The sequence below is a fragment of the Verticillium nonalfalfae genome (genome assembly GCF_003724135.2).
Source record: "Verticillium nonalfalfae strain VnAa140/NRRL 66861 chromosome Unknown scaffold_24, whole genome shotgun sequence".
Lineage (NCBI taxonomy): Eukaryota > Fungi > Ascomycota > Sordariomycetes > Glomerellales > Plectosphaerellaceae > Verticillium > Verticillium nonalfalfae.
In genome coordinates, this window is record NW_021167249.1 from 194,640 (window position 1) to 211,850 (window position 17,211).

Here is a 17,211-nt window from a genome sequence, read left to right on the forward strand (position 1 = left end):
AATGTCAGGCAGTCTGATTTCTTTCGTGATGATGACGTGGGTTGAGGTGCTCACAGAAGTTATCATGGTTGGTCATGCTCAAGTACCTTACTCAGGAGAGCATGCTGGGAATAGATATGTCACAAGTGATCCAGCCCAGCGCCGTTCAGTACAGGGAACATATATTTTCAGCAGGCGAAAGCGCCCGCCGACCTCCCTAAAATAAAACTAAAAATCACAGGCTATGGAGGCCACCCACAAGAGCGGAACTGACCAATGCTTCAGTGCAGCAGATGCAGATAATCAACAATCAACCTTTCAACCATAACGCCCAAGTCCCAACCATTGGGAGACACAGAGAGCACACCCAGTGCCAGAACGCCAGCCAGAAAAAAAAAGACAGTAGACGGACGGACCACCGCTCTGCTTTGTTTTTCTTATTTTTTGCCAAACCCCCTCCTCCATTTCACCCCAAATCTCCCAGTTCATGGATATCATATCTACAGCGTACGCCGAAGTAGGGGAGAGAGAGACACACAAGAAACCGAACCCCCAGACCAAGCACCGAGGGGCGCGTGCCAGCTTTTACAAGCCCCGGCCGAAGCGAATGTCAAAGTCCTTGAGCACGCTCATGATGCTCGCGGCCTCGACCTCGATCGGCAGCCGCGAGGCCGTCGGTTCCGGCAGCGTCTCGCCGATGCGCGGCGCGGCACGCAGCTTGGGCAGCCACGAGCTTATGTCGTCGGTGGCCTTGTCGAAGTTGCGGTGGCTCGAGAGGGTCTGGTACGCCTCGGCGCAGCTGAGGCTGAGGCCGAGGCCTGGCTTGAGGGCGGAGGGCTTGGGGAGCTGCGGGGTGGTGTTGCCGGTCTTGCAGCAGCCGCCGTCACGGCCGCCACCGCCGCAGCAGCCGCCGCCGCCGCCGGGGCTCTGGCCCTTTTTGTTCATGTTGGCCGAGAGGGCGCGGCAGAAGAGGCCCGAGATGGGGTCGGCAATGCACTGGGCGCAGGTTCCGGGGCCGCTGGGACCGCAGCCGCGGGTGGGAGCCGGCGCGGCAACGGGGGCGGCGGCAGGGCGGGGGCGAGGGCGGAGCTTGACGGCGCCGTCCGAGTTGATCTCCATGGGGATAGGGGGCACGACATCGTTGTCCGAGGGTGGCGGCGTCTGCGTCTGCTGGAAAAAGGGGGCAGGAGCCGTGTAGGACGTAGGGGCGGCGTTGAGGGCTGTGTCGGCGCAGATGCAGTAATCGCCGTCTTTGCAGAAGCCACAGGGATCCTTGACGAGGTTTGAGGACATTTGCTGCTGCTGCTGCATCTGAGGCTGCTTCTTGAAGAAGGACGTAAAGTCGATTTCGTTGGCCATGTCACCGGCGTGGGAGTTGGAACGCTGACGCTTGTCGGCCGGGGCAAAGGCCGGCGAAGGAGGTGCTCGCTTGAGATCTGAGGAGCCCGCATTCATGGCATCGTCCAGGGAGTCGGCCGACTCAACCGTCCTCAGAATATCTTCAGCACAGGCGCAGCGACCTTCGGGGCCGCAGGAACCGCAAGTCAGATCGACTCCTGTGGTGTCCATAGGGGAGGGGTCCTCAGGCGTGGGCATCTGCGATGCCATGGATGTCTGGTGGATGGGGGACAGCTGGTTTTCACTGCTGTGCGAACCGCGCTGGGTGGGCAGCTGGAACTGCCCCAGAGCAGCCTGACGCTCCCACCTCCTCTTTTGGCCATCAAGCGCCGTCTCGGCCTTGACGCGGTCCTGCCTCTCACGCTCGAGCATGGTCTCGAGCACATCGCAGCGAGACTTGTAGGACTGCACCTCCATCTCCAGCTCATGAATACGGTCCTTGGAATCGGCCTCCTTCTTGTCGTGGGCCTCCTTGAGCTCGTCCAGTTGCTCCTCGAGCTCGCCGACGCGGGCGGCTCGGCGCTCGCGGAAGGCTCTCTGTGCAGCTCGGTTCTGCGCCTTGCGCTTTGTGGGCGGAGTGTCCGTGGCAGGCTTGCGGCCGGGCTTGGGGCGAGGGGGGATGACCCATTCCTTCGAGGTCATGGAGCCTGCCATCTTGGGCACCTCCGACTGGGGGCTGATGACGGATGACATGGACATCTTGGTGAGGTCGGGATGATGAGAAGCTGGGGGCGGCGGGGTGGGTGGCAGGTAGGGAAAGTAGCCTGCACCCGGTCGAATGGGTGGCAACAGATGGGTTGGCGGCGGTAGAGAGAGGTGGAATGCCGACGATGAGGAGGCGGCTCCCGGTGTGGACGAGGAAGAGGCTGTGGTGGAAGGCGATGAGTATGTGGATGCGGGACTCGAAGAAGCCGAGCTTGAGCCGTGCTGGGATCTCGGGGTTGTTGTTGAAGTCAAACGGCGTCGCGCATCGTCGTGATGCGGCTGCTGATAGAACTGTGCGAAGGAGTAGGCTCGTGTGTGGCTGCCTGGATTGCCAGTGGGAGACGAAGCGGTCGAGGTTGATGCCAGAGACGAGGTCGAAGGCCAGGTCGAAGAGGGGAGAATGGATGACGGTGCGAAGGCCATCACGGGCCGCGGGCACTGGGAAACGAGGCCTTTTCTCTGCCGGATTGGTGGGCTGTTCGTCCCCAGCGATATCGCACCCCAGCAGCTAGTGCTGTCCAGAGGTAGCTCGGAGCGGGCGGTAAGTACCTCGGAGGTACCCAGCAGGGTCAGACGGATGGGGCACGAGAGGGGAGGGGCAGGGCACGCGGTCGGGTACTGTCGGCGGCGGTGGGGTTCGCAGTATTGCAGGCGTGTGTTGAATCATTGAGGATGGAAGCAAAATTGGGAGAAAATCTCGAGAAAATCTCGAGAAGGAGAAGAGATGGGAGATGTTGAAGACGTATTGTTTTCTTTCGACCCCTCAAGGTCGGAAGTACGGCCATCTGGTCGAGCGTTGTCCGTGTCGTAACAAGAGGTGAGCACGTTTGAGCGGGATACGCCTGGCTAGTGTGTGTGCCTGTGTTGGTTCACGTTCTCACGCCGTGGCTGGGGGGTACATGCATATATGCGAGACAGAGAGAGAGAGAGAGATCGACCTCTCGGTTATGTCTGTCGGTCGGCCAGTGGGTGTCGTAGGTTCAGAGCCCCATTCGGGGGAACACTCTTCTTTTTGCCTTAAAGATATAAGTAAACCAACTCGCTTGGCAGTTGGATACTTCATTTTTGGCCTGTGAGGCCGTGAACCAGCTCCTGAGAAAACATGCACAGGAACAGTCTAGTGCACGACAGGGGAGATGCAAGTAACGATTCGCCATCGCTGGCTGCCGAAGCAGCAGATCTGCTCACTGATTGGATCTCCCGTCTGGAACGCCCCCGCAGTTCGTCAAGAGGACACTGCTGAGGAGAGCTGGAATGAGCTGATTGCAATTGGCTCTCCCCTGACCAAACCTGCCAGTGTTTCCAATTGAGCTGGTTACCATTGGCTGTCCGTCTCACCCACGGCATGACGACTCTTTGCTTCCTCATTGAGTCGGCCGTATGAGGAAGGAAGGAATGCATGTGTGTACGTGAGATGCTGAGTAGGAGCAGACGGAGAGGGGACGTACGCAGTGCTGGCGTTGGCGCTGGTGCGCTCGTAGGGGTCCTCATATAAGGGAGGCCATTGTTGTGGTTGGTGGTGCTCCAGTGCGCTCCAGGTGGGACAGGGCACGCCTACGTTGCCTACCTACCTACCTACCTAAGGTAAGGTACCTGCGGCATTCCTCAGGATCACTCGTCAAAAGGCGTCCTACGCTGTGGACGATGCACTGGCACTGGCATGGGCACCTTGTACTGCCAGCACCAGCGCAAGGTGGCTCCTGGCGCGGCCTTGGCTCTGTTGAGTGGGACGAGAGGAGACAGACGAGAAGACTGTCGAGTGACTTTCGTAACAAACTCAGTGACTTGGCCAAAGAGTGGGGGCCGGAGAGCCTAGGGAGCGTCTGAGCCGAGGGCTGATGCGGCCTACCAATCATATCTTGTGATCGTGAGGAGATTTTGATTAGATTGATAAGATAATTTTTCCTGTGTCACCATGCTGGATCCGCCAGGGTTTGTGCATGGTGCATTGGCCCGCCCACCTCCCCCCCCCCCCCTTTCACACCTTTCACACGCTTCTACATCCTTTCCACGCCCAAGGGCATCCCGCCCGGTTGGCCCTCTTGTGCTGTCTCATCATGGTCCGATGCATTTGCTTTCGGCATCCGAGAAGCCATTCGCTTCCGCCCCTCTCGAAATGGAGCGACATCGGACAGGCCCCGGAATCTGTCCCAACAAGAACCTCAAGATCCGCCTGTTCTCGTTCCATAATCGGTCCACTTGCAGCTAGAACTAGATGGCACTGAATTCGATTAGTGCTGCGAGGTTCAACTGTTCGACCCCTCATCAGGGCCCAGCCGCTCGGCGCCTACCCTTGCAGAGGGGGCCGAATTCAAGACGAGGGCGAAGTAGGGGATCAAGGCCACGGCGGGGTGTGTTCTCCGTGAGCTCTCAATATTCTACAGGCGCAGAATGCGGCGAATTCGCGCGGGACTGTCCGCGGAACTGTGAGCCTGGATCCTGCTCTCGGTGTAAATGCAAAATAAGATCGTCCTGATCATTACATCGTGTGCAAGTGGAACTCCGAGCCTGTGCTCGGCGGTATCAAAGCAAAGCTGAACGTCCACATGCCGGGACGAAGGCCGAAACTCTCACCGCAACAACGGAAGGCCGTACTAGTTCGGGAGGGGGCACAGGGAAACGGCCTGGCCGCGCGCTGGTGGCGCGGATTCCTCGTGCGGCAGATTTCTCACTTTAGGTGCCCTAATTACGCTGTCGAGCGAGCTCCATGTCTATCACTGGTGATCTTCTGACGCGTCCTCTGTGACTCCGCCGCCTGACTGAGCTGCTGTCGCTCGTCCAACACGACCTGATGATGGCAGTATGACAACGCTCGTCGATCAAACAGGGGGCCAGGATCCACGGACGACACAGTGTTACATATCAGATCAAATGATTGGACTTTGCTGAGCCTCAAAGTTCTACCCAGGCCCAGGCGTATCTTGCTGCCTTATCCCCAGCAAGCGCCCTTCTTTCCGCGGAGACACGCCAGTTGACCACACTGGACTTTGGGTAGCAATTGGCGCACATGGAACACTGCCAAGGTGACTTTACAGCTAGCACCTCTGGCTGGTGATGTGCGCCACCTATGGACATGGGGACTTGAGAATATCGCAGTCCGTTGTTAACTCCGCCAGAGACGCAGAGTTTGGGGCCGCTCACCATGTGCTCAAGGTAGTGAGCAGGGCAGCATCACCTGGCCCAGGTAGTTGACGTAAAAATCGCATTGCGCAGCACCCAAGTTCCCTTCATACGAAAAGTGTTATTCTTTGCATTCCTCCCGGAATCAGCCATGGCTTTCAACTGCCGCCGATTCGGCTCTTTCATTTTACACGATCATGTCGCAGTGCAGATAGCATGATACTCCCCGACCTGGATTTGACGTCGTGTGCCAAGGACGCATGCATGTTATCAAGCACACCAGTTGACATGAATATACAGACAGACTTAGCAGGAGTCGTTGCAATAGCTACTAGACCCAGCGAATGTCAGCCTTTTCGAGACCTTACAATTGGAAGACACCTCGTCGACAATACGGCGTTCAATTCTTCTGCACTTTGTTACGAGAGTATCTTGCAGGCTTGTGAGTCGAAAAGTATGGCTCAGAGATCTGCTTGGTATTCTCAAGCCAGCTACGCATATGTATTGCAGTTCGACCAGGTCATCTCTGATACCACCAGATTGTTGTATGTCGTGTAAGTCAAGTTCGACACGCATATTAACTAAACATTGCGACATGGCTAAACGGAACGATCCTGTGAGCGTTATTCCGATATGTCGGGCTACCCCTCGAGGTTGGCTGAGGCTCATCCAGGAATCAAGACCATCGGGATTCTCGTGACATCAACTCGAGTAGGTAGGATGTGGTGCCACGCCGACTGACTATCAGGAACATTCTTGACACGTCCTGGAATGCGTAGCTGGCACTTTCACTTTGAAGATCGTCAAGGATCTAGGCTCTGCTGAACCGTCACCAAGCGAAGGCTGCAAGCTACATGTACACTGTCTGCATATCTTGACGTAGCCACTCCCGCGACGGCGTGCATCTGGGTCAGGACAATTGTGGATGGCAGCTGGGCTGCCCCCACTTCCCCCCAGCGTCTTGCATACAGTCTTGGGTTCCAGCATGCCAATTATAGCGTGCACAGTGGCCTAACAGAAGTGCCCCTCACCAATGCACACCTCCAGACTAAAGTAGTCTCTCGAAAGCTCCAAGCTCCAACCCGACAGCTCGACAGGCCGTTCATCGCGACCTCAGCCGATTAATGAATTCGCTCCCAGATCCATTGAAGCGATCCCCAAACTCAACATCCTTCCGAACGGTCTGACACCATGACCGGCCTCGGTATCAAGTCCCCGACCGCGGCCTTCCACATGGCATCCTCCTCCTCCTCCTCCAACAGCTCAGAAGACGACGACGCCCCTCTCCCCTTCCCCGAGGCGCTCCCGCGTTCAGACTTTCTCGCCGCCGATTTCGACCCAGCGTCCTACCTCTCCAACCTCCCCCATCGCCACCAGACCCTCGACGATCTCAAGGGCGACCTTCGCGAGCGCAGCGCGGCCATCAGCGCCGAGCTCCTCGAGCTCGTCAACTCGAATTACACCGCCTTCCTCTCCCTCGGCGATGAGCTGCGCGGCGGCGATGACAAGGTTGAAGACGTCAAGGTCGCCATGCTGGGTTTCCGCCGGCAGATAGAAGAGATCAAGAGCCGCGTGCGGACGAGAAAAGACGAGGCCGCGAGCCTGACGGGAGAGCTCGGCGACGTGCGCAAGGAGGTTGAGATGGGCAGGCGAATGCTGGAGCTCGACGACAGGGTGTCTGCGCTGGAGGAGAAACTGGCCGTCGCGAGCCTGCCGGGCAAGGTGCCGGCGCACGACGCTGACGACGACGATGCTTGGAGTGTTGCGTCGAGCGAGGATTCCGACGCCGAAGACGACGAGGTGTACACGGGACTTGTGGGGACCAGCCCGTCCAAACTGTCGGGATTGGCGCACGATTACTGCATCATTGAGGCGTTGGCGGACGTTACAGGCAGGAATACGCCCTTTGTCACCAAAATCGAGTCACGCATGATGAGGTGTCGCAACACGTTGCTCCTCGATCTCAACGCTGCTTTGAAGGAATCGCGCAAGGCAGGGGACAAGGGAAAGTCACGGCTTGTCAAATACCTCGGGTTATACGGGCTGTTGGATGCCGAGGCAGAAGCAATCAAGGCTCTGAAGGGAAACTAGGAATGGTCTTTAACAGCGTATTGAGAGACATGATACCCAACTCTAGAAGATCCCGCCTCCCCATGCCACATCGTTTTATACACGCGTATCTATGACATATTATACACCTCGCGCTTCTCCCGACACGGGAACACCTTTTACATGACCTGCGACAGGTGTGCCGGCGTCACCTTCTCGTCCGTCGGATCAAACAGGCCGTTCAGGTTGAAGCCGGGGCCGTGCGAAGAGCTCAGGACGACCTCCTGAACCTCCTTATGGGTGCCCTCCAGCTTCTCCACGTCCTGCTTGATGCTCTCGATGAATGCCTTGACGTTTGCCGCCAGCATCTTTGGCGTGAAACCCAGCTGTCCAACCGCCAACCTCAGCGCGCCCATCTTCTCGCGGTACGTGTCGGCACCCGTGTTATCGCGAATAGCCGAAACGACGTTGTCCGTAATGGTCTTCATGCGTCTGTTCGGCATGAGACCCTTGGGACCGAGGATGCGGCCGAGCCCAGCCTTGGTGAGCGCCGCCTCGGACGCGCTGTGGCACAACAGGCGGTTGAAGTTGATCTTGTCGTTCCTGATGGCTTCGAAAATGGCGTCCTGGCCGGCGAGAACAGCACCGGCCTGCAGTGCCTGCACGGCGACCTCGCTGTCGTCGGGGCAGATGACGGCGACGCGGACGTCGCCCGTCTTGACGGGATTGGGGAATCGGATGCGGCCCTTGACGGAGGGTCCATTGCGAGGCGTCTTGAAGCGGACGGAAAGCTCGTACTTGATGTGAGTGGGAGAGCGGCCGACCTCGTAGGCGCGGAGGTACCTTGCGTAATGTCAGTATCTTGGGATACAAGCCCACGTCAGGAGCGTCTCACCTCATGGCGTCGCAGAGAGAAAATTGCGGAAACTTGGTCGGGTCGTAAGATTTGTAGTCCTTGTTCAGCTTCTTCTTCTTCTTGTCCTTCTTCGCTGCCTCCCTGATTTTGGCAACGTTCTTGCTTGCGCATCGCGTCTGCGTTACGGCTGGGGCGAGGAATCGCGGCAGGGCGGATGCCTGGGGTCTTGTCGCCGCGGAAAGCGAGAGCCTTGCCATCGAGGCAAGGCATTGGTTGGAGGTGGCCATGGCTCGTGGTGGTGACGGACGCTTGGGAGATGGAGGACACGAGACCAACCTTGCAGTTCGACGTGAAGCTCTAGTCTCGATCGCCAATGCACGACAGGAGACGAAGAAAATTGTGAACGCCTGAGCATTCAGGCGTTCGTGACGAGCTGCTCTTATCTTATCGGAATGCGACCAGGTTTGTGCAATAGTGAAAGGGGATTTTTAGTCAGCAGCATCAGGTTTAACTCGGTTTGTTTCGCGATGATTGAAACATGGAGAGCTTCGTCAAAGACCAGAAGTCGCCCGTTTTTTTGATGGTGCTTTACCAATCCTTCAAGCTTGACGAGAGGAACCGCCCATTTAGTTCGTGGGTAATTGCACCTGTGAACCTGGTGTCTTAGGCTTTGCCGACTACTCGGCCAGGTTGACCGTTGTGCATGTGGTCATGGGGTAAAACAACAAGCTGATGTGGTCGTCATTGCAAGATCTCATCAATGAGGCTTCCTACTCGGCTTGTAGATCGCGGAGTCAAATTCGAGGCAAACTCTTCTTTGCTAGAGAATAGTGCAAGACCCCAAAACAAACCGGAGGTACGTGGATTGCCGGGCGGCCCAGCCTTCTGACTACACGAGACTGCCTTGACGGTCTGACCATCTTGAAAGAAGCGGGTAACATATCAGCCAGACATCTAAGAACTTGAAGATATCTTATACAGCGAGCTCTTCACCCTCGACCGTCCCGCTTAGCTCTCAGGTCACCCAGCCGTCTATGTATCCGCCGCCAAGGTCGGTGCCTCAAGATGATTCCATGACCGGGTCTAGTAACGAGTCTCAGCACGCCCATCGCTAAGGACTACGCCGATCAGAGAAGTCCAGTATATGGCTTGTATTCTTCTAGTCTTCTAGTCATCTGAACAACTTCTGTCGAGTCAGATGTGGCTTGAATCGAGACATGTCACTTTCTAGAAATATCGAAATTTGCGGCTCCCTGAGGCAATCATTGCCATGCCATTGGTCTGTCAAGTGGAATCAAATCTTCAACTCAGCGGGACTTTTTATCAGTGTTGGCTGGGGTTTGTGCTTGTGCTTGTCAAGGGACGACATCTCAAGAAGCAATGAACGCAAGGCAGTCGCGTGATCTTGCCTGTGCACTCTCATTTAATATGTGGGTGGAAGCACGACATGGGCTCGATGACAGCTGATGAAGGCGTCGGTGAGGATCTGTGGGTCTTCATGTATGCAGGTGGTAAGGCGATTCTCGAAACAGAACGAACATGATCAGTCAAAGATATACGCATCGACGGTATATGCGTTTACTGAGACTGATGTGCGCGGGGTAGCACAGTGCTCTGTAGCTACCTCACCCAGCAATGGCTCGGCCTACCCCTCCATAATTTTCAACCCCGCCACAAAATATCATTTACTCGGCATAGTCATCGGTTCGACTCACGAGACACCACGACTCTTTCGGCGATACCCCTGTCATCAAACTCGATTGTACTATACCAACGATTCAATATGAAGCCCGAGGAGGTGCAGGCCCTGCCAGCCGCTCTGGCGGGCGACTTCAAGTCTCTTGAGCCCCACCTTCGGGCTCTCGACAAGCACCTGACGCTGCGCACCTACGTAGAGGGCTACACGCTGGGCGAGACTGAGACCAAGATCTGGCAGACTCTGAAGTCCAACAATGCAGGTGTCGGTTTCATCAAGAAAGGCAGCCTTGTCAACCTGACACGATGGTAGCGTCATCCGGCGAAGACCCCCCCTTTGACAATGTGGCACGTCACTAATACCTCCACTATCCGCAGGTTCAACTACATTAGCCAAGCCCACCCCGAGATTCAGGCCGAAGCCAAGGCCGCCGAAGCTGCCAGGAAGGCCAAGATTGCTGCCGGTAGCAAGGCTGGCGGTAACTTCGATCTCGCCCTCCAGAATGCCGACCAGGGCGTGGTCACGCGATTCCTTCCCGAGCCTTCGGGCTACCTTCACATCGGACACGCCAAGGCCGCCCTCCTTAGCGACTACTTCGCCCACGAGGCTTACAAGGGCCAACTGCGTCTGCGCCTCGACGACACGAACCCTTCAAAAGAGAGCGAGGAGTTCCAGGACTCCATCGTTGAGGACCTCGCCCTCATGGGCATCACCCCCGACACTCTCACCTACACTTCCGACTACTTTGACTACCTCCACGACATGTGCAAGCGCCTGATCACCGAGGGACATGCCTACTCCGACGATACCGACCAGGAGACCATGAAGGCCCAGCGTATGGATGGCATCGAGTCCAAGTGCCGCAACCGAACGATCGAGGAGAACCTCCGCATCTTTGAGGAGATGAAGCTTGGTTCGGCTGAGGGTGTCAAGAACTGCATTCGTGCCAAGGTCTCTGTGGACAACCCCAACAAGGCCATGCGCGACCCCGTCATCTACCGTTGCAACATTGAGCACAAGCACCACCGAACTGGCGACAAGTGGAAGGCTTACCCCACCTACGACCTCGCCTGCCCTCTGGTCGACTCCAAGGAGGGTGTCACCCATGCGCTGAGATCCACAGAGTACACCGACCGCAACCCTCTGTATCAGTGGTTCATCGACACCTTGAAGATCCGTCAGGTCTACATGTGGGATTTCTCGCGCATCAACTTTGTGAGGACCCTCATGTCCAAGCGCAAGCTTGCTTCTCTTGTCAACGCCGGTACCGTCGACGGCTGGGATGACCCTCGTTTCCCCACCATCCGCGGCGTCCGCCGCCGTGGTCTGACCATTCCTGCCTTGCGCGAGTTCATCATCAAGCAGGGCCCCAGCCGCAATGTTGTCAACATGGACTGGGCCAGCCTCTGGGCTCTGAACAAGAAGGTTATCGACCCCATTGCGCCCAGGCATACGGCTCTTGTCGAGAAGGACATCGTCAAGGTTACTCTAACTGGTGCCGATGTGCCCGCCGAGCCGAGGACAGAGGAGCGCCCGAGCCACCCCAAGAACAAGGAGGTTGGAACCAAGAACATCATCTTCTCCAACGAACTCTACCTGGACCAGGCCGACGCCAAGACGCTCAAGCAGGGCGAGGAGATCACCGCGATGTCCTGGGGCAACATTATCATCCGCGAGATCACTGGCACCGACAGCGTCACCGCCATTACGGCTGAGCTGAACCTCAAGGGTGACTTCAAGACGACCGAGAAGAAGGTGACCTGGCTGTCTGCCCAAGGCACCAAGCTTGTTCCGGCGGAGCTGTGGGACTTCGATTACCTTCTCACCAAGGACAAGCTCGAGGAGGACGACAAGCTTGAGGACTTCCTGAACCCCGTCACCTCCACCATGGAGCAGGCCCTTTGCGATGAGGGCGTCGCTAAGCTGAAGAAGGACGACATTATTCAGCTCGAGCGCCGCGGTTTCTTCCGTGTGGATAAGGGTCTGGCCGACGGCGGCAAGGTAGTACTATTTGCCATCCCCACGGGCAAGAAATAAGAAGTCACAGGGAAGCGGAAGGAGTTGTTCCTTCTGGGGAACGCGGTAGCTGGTCTCATTCTGAGGTGCCATGAGAGAGCATTCAGAGTTGTCACAAGGAATCGCATGACGAAAAGAAAATATGTCTCAAAGCTATCGGCGTCGAGAGATGTGATCAAGTGATTGAAGTACTTAATGGCTACTGACTGTTCTGCTGTCAATCCGGTGTTATTTATAAGAAAATGACTACTTCGAAAGTATGGAGGGGGGAAGGGAGGCTAGTCAAGGTTCCGTAGCCTCCCTCTAATGAGAAAAGGGACTCATCAAAACTGCCCCTCGATTCCGCAACGAGGCTGTTCCATTTTCCCTTGGATAGGATGTAGTGCAACTCCCTCGAACCAGCCCCTTGCACGCATCCCTGGCTTCATTCCAAACTTGCCATTTACTTAAGCTAGCCCCCGTCTCGCGCTCTTTCTTTCTTTCTTTCTCTTTCTCTTCTCTTTTGACTTCTCTTTTTCTCCGCCTTTTCTCTTCTGAGTTCTCTTCTCTTTCTCTTTCTTTCTTTACTGCAGGGCGCGGGATATGTCTCACCCTTTACCCGCCGACATGGCACTGGTATGAAGGGGGAAAGGCAGCCTCTCAAGGGCACGTTAACTCCTCGCGGCATTGAAAAGTCAATTGACTATTGCAAGTATACAACAGACATTTCCAATCTGTCCCACGTAGCGGGGCTCCTGTTGCGACCCCCCCTCATCCGCTATCCCGCCTCTAGTAAGGACCTGAGCCGGGACCGACCTACCATGGGCCGCCAAAGCGAGCGCACCTATCGTCGCCCTTGATGTCGGCGTTGACCTTGCGACAGTCCTCGTACTGGTCCTTGCACTGACGGAGAGCGGTGTGGTACTCATCCTTGGGGTGAGCGATGGTACCAGCGCTCAACCCGCCGCCGCCGCCAGTAGAGCGCCTATCGTGCTTCCTCCCCTTTTTGCCGCCGTGCTTCCTGTCCCCATGCTTCCTGTCCCCGTGCTCCTTGTCTCCGTGCTTCCCCTTGTGCTTGTGTTTGTTGTCATCATCATCATCATCGTCCTTACGGTCCTTTCTGGTGTCGCGTGACTTAGCATAGACGCCACGGCATCGCTCATATTGTTGCTTGCAGGCATCCTTGCAGGCCTTGGACACGTCGCCGCGCTTGTACGAGGGACAATGGCCCCAGTTGGAGTGGTCATATTGCTTGAACGGGTTACCGCGCTTGTGGTCGGCCTCGTCGCTGTTGCAGGTGACGACGGGCAGGTCAATGTCGCCGACGGGGTCTTCGGCCGTGTACCCGCGGCCCGGGTTGTGGGGCTGCAAGCAGAGGTTCGTGGGCTCGGGGATGGTGTCGGGGGTCATGGTGCCCGTGGCCTCGGCGCAGGGCACCGTCTTGGTGACGGGGTCCTTGTTGTTGTTGCTGCCGCCGCGCGGGGGGTTCTCGGCGTGGTGCCCGGCCTTAGAGCAGTTCCTCGACTTGCTGGTGCACGACCTGCGGCAGAAGAGCTTGGCGTCTTTGCACCACTTCTTGTAGTCGGCGCACTCGAGGGCCGCCGGCCATCCGGCGAACTTCAGGCATGCGTGTGTCTGGAGGTGGCATTTGGCCCAGGAGGCGAAGCACGTCTTCTCGTTGGAGAAGTCGGGGAGGGGCTCGTTGCACCATTGACCGACACACCACTCATCCTTGGGGGCCACTGTGGTGCAGATCTTGGTGCTGGTAGCCGTCGGTGTGCCTGTCATGGGAGTTGTCGGAGTTGGCGTCCTGGTAGTCGATGGCGGCTTGTCTGTGGGCTTGTCTGTAGGCTTGTCTGTGGGCTTGTCTGTGGGCTTGTCGGTGGGCTTGGGGGTGGTCTGGGCTGGAGAGGTCGTGGTCACAGAGGTACTGCGCGCCGGTGCTTCATTGTCGTTCTCGCATGGGTCCTGGGAGAGTAGTTCGGAGGCCCGGAAGATAGTGATTCGGCCTCGGCCACCGCAGTCCAGAGACTGGTCGCCGCCGCAGGGCATGTTGCAGTCCGTGTCATTGACCTCCTTGGCAATAGGGCTCACGAGAGCACCACACCAACACTCGCCACCAAACTCAACACCGGCGAACGGAAGGCCGCGATCAAGGCAGGCCTTGATACAAGTTGCAGGCGTCACCTTGGCAGCATCGATGTTCTGGCGGAAGCCGAGGGTGCGGCCCACAGCCGAGTCGTCGGTAAAGCAGCCTGTGTCGTCGTAGTCGTCATCATCAACAGCATCGCTGAGCTTCAGGAACGTCGGATCCCGATAAACGGTTAAGCTGTCGGTACCACCGCAGTTCTCCTTCTGATTCCCATCGCACGGAAGCGTGCAGTTTGAGTCTGGAAGCTTGGGTCCTTCAAGTTTCGATCCACAAAAGCAGATACCGTAATACTTGAGTCCCGAGAATTGGTAGCCATTGCCTGGAACACTTTAGCAATGTTCTATGTCATGAAAGGGAACAGTCATGGTACCTTTGCAGATGGCCTGGCACTTGAAGGTGGTCATGCCCTTCGATGATACGGTTGACCGGAAATCTAGTGTTTTCCCATCATAGTCTTGGTAGCATCCGGTAGCTTTGAACGGCGAGAAATGGTTCGCGCAAGCAGGGAGTTCGACCCCAGTCCTGAAAATGGAGGCCGCAGTCTGCTGAGCGAGCAGGGCCGCGAGGGTTATCCAGGCTGACAAGCGGGCCATGATGAGAAGACTCGAGATAGAAATATGGGATTTGACTTGCAATAAGCCTTGTTCTGATGTGCTGCTGCCTGCCTCATCATATGCTTCATCAAGCTGGGGAAGCGCGTCATTTGTATTCGTCCCTGTGGCACGGATCGAGGCCCTGTACGCGAGGGTATCGGAAAGATGAAGTGCCAGGCTTCGTGGTCGTCATGCCGCCGCAAAACATAAGTCGATACCCGCCCATGACTGTGTTTCTCAGAGTCGACGGATGATCTTTGCGATACAGCGCCATGGTGGACTTTTCGGAAGCGGGACGAGAAAGTGCGGCGTCCGCGGGGTGGCGCCCATCTGCAACAATCATGCCAGGTACAACTCAATTTCCGTGGGTTCCATGTTCAGCAATGGCTCGCAGCTCGTCAAATTGGATCCTGTTCATTATCAAGCTCACCTACAGCTCATCAATGGGCAGCCGCGATCGCTGTGTTTTGTCAACAGGGGCCATCACTAGTACAATATCAGCTTATGGCAAGAGAGCTTGGCCGTGGGGTTGTTGCTCCAAAGATAACGTTCACAGGCAGAGCAGAACTCAAAGCAGAAGCGTAGCCGAGAACGAATGCTAAGAAAAATACAAATGCAATCCACATCTACCACTGCCTACGACAGCAAAGCAATTACAAGACATAAAGTGTATTGATCAAATATGATGTCCCCCTAAACTGTACCACCGCCCCGACGCCTCGTGAAATGAAGTTCTCGACCCAAAAATGGCATGCCGATGCCGAAGTTCCGCTTAGAATTACACAAAAGAAATTGTATGCCGGCCTCCACACGTACTACGCCCCTATTTCTGCTCATGCTGGAAAACAGCAGTGCCGAGCTCGGGACTGGTGGTGCTGTGGAGCTTGGCGTTCTTGAGGGCGCTGGGGTACCACAGGAGGAAGAAGGCCATGGTGAGGGTCATGAGGGCGGCGTCAAAGACGTAGACGCCCCACTCGACGCTCAGGAGATATCCATCGCTGCCCATGGCATACTCTGCCACACGGAAGACATTACGGCCCATGATGAGGGCGGAGGTGAGGTACAGCATGAGGAGGCTCTTCTGCCAGGGAATGTCGCGGGCCAGGGAGACGTTGGCGTCCCTCTTGAACTTGCTGTGGAACTTGAGGGCCGTAACAACGAAGACGCCGAAGATGAGGATCTGGAAGATGAGACCGCCGACAATGACGTGGCCGCCGAGGTTGCGGTCGATCTTGCTATCCTTCTGGCCGGCCTGGACGCGAAGGCCTGCACCACTGGCCTGAACGAAGAAGCTGAAAGCATCACCAAAGACGAAGATGCGGGTGAGCCACTTGGGTCGGATGATGGAGCAGTGAGCTGCGTCGACAGCGCGGATGATACGGCTCAGCGTCATGTAGAGGGAAGCGGCGAAGAGGATAGGCGCCAGCAGGAGGAAGGTCGACTGAAGCACGTAGGGCATTAAGGTACCGGTTGAGCTGTGGGCTGCAGCTCGTCCGACGTATCCAACAATTTCGACTTTGAGAGAACATGGTTTAGCTTTGACGCGTACAGTAGAGCCTCGGGTATAGGGTTGTACTTACAGACACCTCCAACCACGAACGGAAGGCAGAACCACATCCGGTGACGGAACATCCTGAAAGCATGACCAATCGTCAAGACGCCGAAGAGAGCAGCGAAGACGATGGCTGCCGGAAGCGAGGGGATGTAGTGCCACAGCTTGTAGCCATTGTATGTCTCGAGTACTGCCATTGTGTCGGGTGTTGTCCGGCGGTTGGATCTCGGCTCAAGGTTAGGAAGACGGAGGCACAATGGTAGCAGTAGGTCGTAATACTGGACTTCTAGAATTGTGAAGAAGGAACCCGGGGTTGAAGTAGTTTATCAAGAAGTTCCCAAACCGTGGAATGATGTGTTGTGTGCTTGGCAGCGTTGAATGCTATGAAGGCATGGCAAGAGGGCCCCTTTGTATGAAAGCTCCTCAAACATTTAAGGAGGCGAAGCAGCGCTACGAAGCACCATGACGGCTTTTCGGCACGTGGACGACGTAACGCTTCATCAATTTCAATACGATTCAAGCGGTCTCAGCCATGTTCGTTGAGTTCGCGAGGCAAACTCGCGATTCTCGGCAATGCATCCGCCCATTCTCGGCTGAACCCGAAGAACTGGATGATTGGTCGAGCTTGGTCGAGTCCTTGACATTTCCGGCAATCGGCACTTCGGGGTTGCCCGTCAAGGCTTCTTAGCGTATGAGCTTCTCCATTAATCCTGGAGACTAGTGCACCCTTGCTCGCCATTAAGCTTCTTTCTGCTCGTTTTCGCATTCTATCGGGCGCCAGCCGATATGCTGGGATGGGTGAGAATGTCAGTCCACGTTGCCGGAGGCGTAGCCCTTTCTCCTCTTCACGTCAACTCGTGAACTACGTATTACGAACAGGTTGGGCAGACTTGCGGGCGAACTAACCCACTCCTTGGCCCACCCCTTGGCCCGTGGTATGGACATGTCGCCGGGCCACCTTACAGCGGCAGCCCTACGTGACGTGGCCAAGACCCTAAAGTTACCCACTTCATGGCGTTGTTTGGAAGGCAGAAACGGCAGAAAGTAGCAGAGGCCGGGATGGCAATGCCAAGTCATAACCACGCCAAAGAATTGAAAGGTCGAGAGTTGATGAGG

At 56.5% G+C, this 17,211-nt stretch overlaps 7 protein-coding genes across 7 annotated transcripts; 3 read left to right on the forward strand and 4 right to left on the reverse strand.

Annotated features, from left to right (window-relative positions):
- Positions 1-564: 564 nt before the first annotated feature.
- On the reverse strand, positions 565-2,076 carry D7B24_004347 (uncharacterized protein; the record flags this gene model as incomplete). The annotated part of the gene is made up of 1 exon (XM_028638519.1): positions 565-2,076. The coding sequence occupies one exon, from the start codon at positions 2,074-2,076 to the stop codon at positions 565-567; it is 1,512 nt and encodes a 503-aa protein (XP_028496870.1).
- Positions 2,077-6,393: 4,317 nt separating this feature from the next.
- Positions 6,394-7,293, forward strand: D7B24_004348 (uncharacterized protein; the record flags this gene model as incomplete). Its single annotated transcript, XM_028638520.1, has 1 exon — positions 6,394-7,293. One exon carries the CDS (start codon positions 6,394-6,396, stop codon positions 7,291-7,293), a length of 900 nt encoding a protein of 299 aa, XP_028496871.1.
- A 137-nt stretch (positions 7,294-7,430) lies between these two features.
- Positions 7,431-8,394, reverse strand: MRPL1 (mitochondrial 54S ribosomal protein mrpl1; the record flags this gene model as incomplete). Its single annotated transcript, XM_028638521.1, has 2 exons — positions 7,431-8,094; positions 8,147-8,394. 2 exons carry the CDS (start codon positions 8,392-8,394, stop codon positions 7,431-7,433), a joined length of 912 nt encoding a protein of 303 aa, XP_028496872.1.
- Positions 8,395-9,890: 1,496 nt separating this feature from the next.
- Positions 9,891-10,115, forward strand: D7B24_004350 (uncharacterized protein; the record flags this gene model as incomplete). The annotated part of the gene is made up of 1 exon (XM_028638522.1): positions 9,891-10,115. The coding sequence occupies one exon, from the start codon at positions 9,891-9,893 to the stop codon at positions 10,113-10,115; it is 225 nt and encodes a 74-aa protein (XP_028496873.1).
- Positions 10,116-10,145: 30 nt separating this feature from the next.
- Positions 10,146-11,840, forward strand: D7B24_004351 (uncharacterized protein; the record flags this gene model as incomplete). The annotated part of the gene is made up of 1 exon (XM_028638523.1): positions 10,146-11,840. One exon carries the CDS (start codon positions 10,146-10,148, stop codon positions 11,838-11,840), a length of 1,695 nt encoding a protein of 564 aa, XP_028496874.1.
- Positions 11,841-12,614: 774 nt separating this feature from the next.
- D7B24_004352 (uncharacterized protein) lies at positions 12,615-14,543 on the reverse strand (the record flags this gene model as incomplete). Its single annotated transcript, XM_028638524.1, has 2 exons — positions 12,615-14,269; positions 14,321-14,543. 2 exons carry the CDS (start codon positions 14,541-14,543, stop codon positions 12,615-12,617), a joined length of 1,878 nt encoding a protein of 625 aa, XP_028496875.1.
- Positions 14,544-15,366: 823 nt separating this feature from the next.
- On the reverse strand, positions 15,367-16,292 carry D7B24_004353 (uncharacterized protein; the record flags this gene model as incomplete). The annotated part of the gene is made up of 2 exons (XM_028638525.1): positions 15,367-16,058; positions 16,124-16,292. The coding sequence occupies 2 exons, from the start codon at positions 16,290-16,292 to the stop codon at positions 15,367-15,369; spliced, it is 861 nt and encodes a 286-aa protein (XP_028496876.1).
- Between the last annotated feature and the right edge of the window lie 919 nt (positions 16,293-17,211).